The sequence below is a fragment of the Diospyros lotus genome, chromosome 1, assembly GCF_014633365.1.
Source record: "Diospyros lotus cultivar Yz01 chromosome 1, ASM1463336v1, whole genome shotgun sequence".
NCBI lineage: Eukaryota > Viridiplantae > Streptophyta > Magnoliopsida > Ericales > Ebenaceae > Diospyros > Diospyros lotus.
Window position 1 is genome coordinate 49,074,482 of NC_068338.1, and position 5,169 is coordinate 49,079,650.

The 5,169-nt window shown below is 38.2% G+C and overlaps 1 protein-coding gene across 1 annotated transcript; it reads right to left on the minus strand.

Annotated features, from left to right (window-relative positions):
• Positions 1 to 344: 344 nt before the first annotated feature.
• Positions 345 to 4,881, minus strand: LOC127794756 (protein NETWORKED 4A-like). The gene is made up of 3 exons (XM_052326025.1): positions 4,739 to 4,881; positions 2,865 to 2,974; positions 345 to 2,374 (listed from the first exon to the last, which is right to left on the minus strand). Exons 2-3 carry the CDS (start codon positions 2,956 to 2,958, stop codon positions 588 to 590), a joined length of 1,881 nt encoding a protein of 626 aa, XP_052181985.1. The 5' UTR covers positions 2,959 to 2,974; positions 4,739 to 4,881; the 3' UTR covers positions 345 to 587.
• Positions 4,882 to 5,169: the final 288 nt, after the last annotated feature.

Sequence of the window (5,169 nt, forward strand, 5' to 3'; positions counted from 1 at the left end):
ACCTGGACCTACATCATTGATTGATTCTTAAGAAACATTGCTAGCTGCTTGACTTTTTGTCTGGGCATTCATTTTAATTTTTTGAGTCCGGCTACACTCAGTTTTTCATCAAAAATTAAGATTACAAAAATCATAATCAACACAAGGATCATTGTTCGTTGCTGTTTGGCTGTTTTTTGGGTGGAGAGTAATATTCAATCTGCTTGGAGGAAGCTACTTCCATCATTATTGTTAACTGGAGCAATTTCAACCTCATAATCAGGTAAAGTACACAAAAATAATTTGCGTAAACTCACTCGAAATCCTGATTGTAGAATAAGCCACTATAATCTCCAAGAATTACCTTTCAACAAAACTGAGGGAGCTTCTTCAGTATGCACAATCTGGTGCTCATCAGTAGCATCCAGATCGATTAGACTGTTGGCACAAACATGAAACACCATCTACAACCCATTTCAATTTGAACACTAAAAACAAACGCACAAGGTTCAAGACTTGCAACAGGGATATATATGTATACAAAGGTATCTGCCAACACAAACGCAACATAAAGCAGCAACTTTCAAGCTTACCTTCCACACTGATGTTTAGGAAGCCAACACAGCATGGGGCTTATGCACGATGAACGCCTTGAGGAGTTCTTGATACCCATTCCTATAATACTCCAGAGAGAAACACAGCTGCCGGATAGCCTCCCTTTTCTCCTCAGCTCTGTCCAAGATCATAGCACTCTGCCTGTCCACCTCTTTCTCCAGCTCTCCCACTTTCAGTTTTAGTTCACTGACCAAATTCTGTGCGCATTCGGATCCAGTAATCAGCTCTGTGCGCTCTTTATTCACCTGATGCAGACGCAGCTCCAGCTGTTGGATCTGGTTGTCTCTGGAACCCATCTCTGCAACTAGTGAATGAACCTTAGCGTTGAGGCCGTCTTTCTCTGCCATTTGAGTATCATATTTCAGTTTTAGTATGTCAAGATTTTTGTTCAAAGCTTCCACATGTTTATTTCTCCAACCAACATCGGCCATCAGTTGCTCAATTTCGCTCTGAAAACCAATCTGTTGTGTTTCATGTGAACATTTCATTGCTTCCTTCTCAGCTTCGCATCGCCTGATGTCATCCTCCAATGATTTGCTTTGCATTTCTGATGCCTTGAGTCTTGCCCCTAGAAGAGCCAGTTGTTCTGACAGAGCAGTAATATCAGAATTGAGCCTTCCTTTCTCCAACAGAAAGGTTTTCTGGGTATCAGCTAGCGCAGTATTCAAGCCCTTGATCTCCAGTTCACGATCAGTTACATCAGCCATTTGACTAAAAACTCTATCCTGCAGCTCCAGAACCAGCATTTTCTCTGAACTGAGCTTGCCTTCCAACATCGCTATATGTTTCTGAGCTATTTCAAGCTGGCCTTGCAATTCATTTGTGCCTTGAGATTTTTCATTGCAAAGTTTTTCAATTTCATATTCGGAAACCTTGAGCTTTTCTCTCGCTTTTTCCAACTCATCTGCCAATGACCTAATCTTGTGACTGGAATCTGAAACCTGAGCTTCTAACTTGGCTACTCCCTTTTGTAGGTCCGACACTTTTGTTTTCTCCGTTTCATGGTCAACCTCTCGCATCTTGATATTTTTCTTTGCTAATTCAAGTTGCATCTGCAAATCTCTAATAAGCACAGTTAATGCTTCGTTCTTCTTGAGCTCAGCAGTCAACTTTTTGACTTGTTCTTCAGAAAGCTGAAGCTTCTTATTCAACTCCTTCAACCCCTGCTTGTACTCGGTGGCTCTTGTAAGCAAAGTTGCATAATCTCCATTTTCCTCTAACTCCAGCTCATCATCTGCATTCTCCTTCTTGGCCTCTTGTATCATCTCTTTCCCGTTTGGATGCTCAATCTCCATTTCAAAAATCTTTTGCTTCACCTCTTTGCATTCACCAGACATATGCGGGCTTGAATGCCTGTAAATGGAGGAATCAGACAATTCTGACTCAGAATCTGACACAAATGATGAAGATTCAGAACCTTCCTTTTGAGATAGATCAGAACTACCACCAGTAACACTTAGAAATAAGTCAAAGCCAACACTTTGCTGTCCAAATTTTTTCAGGCTCAATTTCTGATCAGGAGTCACAAAGGGAGTGTCTTGGTCAGAGCCACGGTGAGAAATAGCAGGATTCTGCGTTTGGGGCACTGGTGGCACATTCTTGTATAATTCTACAGTCAGATGATTATAACGCTCAGCCAGCAACCTATACATGCGGTAGAATCCCTCTACATGAGCAATCAACTCTGGCCTCTTTTCATAATACATCCCAGCCTTCTTAACAAAAGAATCTCCATCTTCTTTAATCAGTTTAAGCATTTCTTTGACGCTCTGATCCACCTCTGTATTGAAGAAACATTTTGTCACCACTTACAGTAACAATTGTAGGAATATTATTATTTCAGAAACCTAATTCCAATTTACTATCATAGTTAAGATCAAGATTCCACGACTCATAAAAAGAAAAAGATTCCATGATTCTCAAAGCCCATCAATAGAAGGTAGGTAGGTAGGTAAATTCTTAAGAGGATACAAAATGGAAAACTTATATTACAGGAGATAATGACCACATAAAATCTACCCCTCAAGTCAAAGTTGCCTGCAATATACAGTGGACTAGGTGTGATATAATGGCCTCCTTTTGGCTACCAGTGGCCTTCAAATGAACAATTAGATGATCTGGAAACTAGAAACTTTTATATCATTACTGAAGAAAGGGTTAGTCCTCCCCAGATGGATCAAATGAAGATATAAATCAGTTAAGATGGTAGTATAATCACAGCATAAGTTTGAGAAAAGAAAAAGGTACACAAGATAAATTTAGTGACTGACCCTCAAGATTTTCGGCTAGCCATTTAGAATTTTTTGGACTAATGTGATTGTCCAACCACTGTGAATGTGACTTCTCTGACTCCATAGCTTTCATTTGACCTCAAAATGAGCTGCAATATTTCCAAAGTAGTTAGTATAATTTTAAGCCAAGAAACCCAGAACTCCACAATTTCTGCAATATGATACTTTCAAATTTTGCAGCAAATAAGTCACAGAAATGTGAAATTACATAAAACCATCACAGCTTGGCCACAAAAGAGGAAGAGGGAAAAAAAAAATTAAAGATGGTTTTTAGTAATCACATTTTTTGGAGTAGCTGAAGTTGTATAATTCGTTGGCAAGAGAAACAAAAATGGCCGCATTGCAAACAAATGGTGGCATTATTTTAAATAAGAAAAATATTGCTTATTTACACAGGACCTAAACTGAAAGGATTTTGTGGTAGGAAGCATATTTTGATAAGTTTGCAGAAGTTACACATGATATGAAGAGAAAGGATTCAAGCCCCTGAGTGCAAGTTTGCCTAAGCTACATCCAACCATTAAACTGAGTTTGTTAAATGGTAACCATAAAAAGCACGGTCACCCAGGAGTGCTTTGATCCTTAATTTCCCAAGCATTAGTAGGATTCCACCATCAAGATTCCCATGAATTTATCCAAGAAACCAACTAATAACAACAACAACAATTATAACACACGCGCTAAGAGCTTAAAGTTAAAGTGCCAACCCTGGTGCCGGCCAGTTGTAAACAGGCTATTCTATCTCACTTCTTATCCCTCTTAAAAAAAATTGGATTTCATTAACCATGGCCGTGTGATATCTGTTTTTGAGGGGCCAGAGTAGAATATTTGGACCTTGGTAACTCTTTGCCTAAAACATTTTACTAATTTATCCATTTATTATATGTTTATTGACCCCAACTTGCAGTAGATCAAATATATGAAGAGTTTTCAAGGAAAAAAATACCATTTGGCATCCTTAGTTAGCAATTAGGAAACATTTAAAATCTGCAACTTATCTAGTTCAGGTCATCATGTTAATAAGTCAAATATCAATATAATATGGAACTGCCTGATGCCTTTTTTTCCAGTAGATAAAATACTTTGACCAAATAATTGAAAAGATCAATCGCAACGGTTTGGCGGCAATGCACTCATCCAGCACTAATTTCCAGGATACATCAGCACCCCATTAACCAAATCATTGTATTTCTTTATTCTTAAGGTGCAATGGCTATAGGAAAGATGAAATGTCATCTATCAGAGTAAATATAAGATTTGTAGTCTAAGTGACAATAAGGTCAAACTAAATTGAATGCCACATGGCCCTTCAACTTGTCAAGGTCATCAAGGAAAAGGAACATAAAATGAAATGAGAATTAATTACACATTCGTTTTTCAAGTACGACCAAAATTGCTAGAAAATGAGATTTTGACAAACACCTAATTATTTTCACTCAAATTTTTCTTTCCCTACCCTATATCTACGAAATTTTACATTGTATTGACATCCCCAAACACAGAACTCACAATCAGATAACACGTACACATGCGTGCATCTACGTAAAAATATACAACTCAATTGTAAACACGCACGCATATATTTACATGTAGGCAGAAAGAATTGAAATACAATGGAGTACACGAAGGCAAAACTGAGCAGATTCAAGCCCGTAAGCTGGTAAAATCATGCGCGATTAAAAGCCCCTAGATTCAGATCAAACTCCTTAAGTTAAACTAGAATTGCAACTAGTGTATGCACTGGAACTCGACGCATGGCACCAAATCAGGTAATAATTCATCAAAAACCAAAAGAAAAACAGGAAACAAATAGCCAGGACGAAGGAGAAGAAGGAGAGTAGAGCGAGATTTACTTTCGGAGTGAAGCCGAAGAATGGAAACCGATCGCAGCCTCTGAGAAATCGATCTGAAACGCAGAGAGAGAAAGCAAAGGGGCGAGAGAGTGGGCTAAAGGGCGGTGGGGTTTTGAATGAAAGAAACCAACAGCGAAAATGCCACAAGAGACATCTGCAAATTGAAGGCCATTTTGTTGACTTCCGCCCTCGCTGTCTGATTTTCACAATCACCAAACTACCCCTCGCTCTTTGGACGAAACTGCCCCCGCTCATCCATCTATCTGGCCATATGAAATATTGGCATAAATTAAAAAAAAAAAATCAACTTTCAACTTATTTTTAATTTTTTCAATAGCATCAAATTATTATTTAATTTTAATTATATTTTATTTATTACTGCTGTTATTTATCATTAACTAATAACGCAGCAAATTATGCAAGATGACTTG

What these genes read in the sequence shown, in the direction of transcription:
- LOC127794756 (XM_052326025.1), bottom strand. Translation starts at nt 2,958, where the DNA reads ATGAAAGCTATGGAGTCAGAGAAGTCACATTCACAGTGGTTGGACAAT. An exon ending in GCTAGCCGAAAATCTTGAGG is followed by an intron (nt 2,375 to 2,864) that starts GTCAGTCACTAA and finishes TCTTCAATACAG; the next exon opens with AGGTGGATCAGAGCGTCAAA.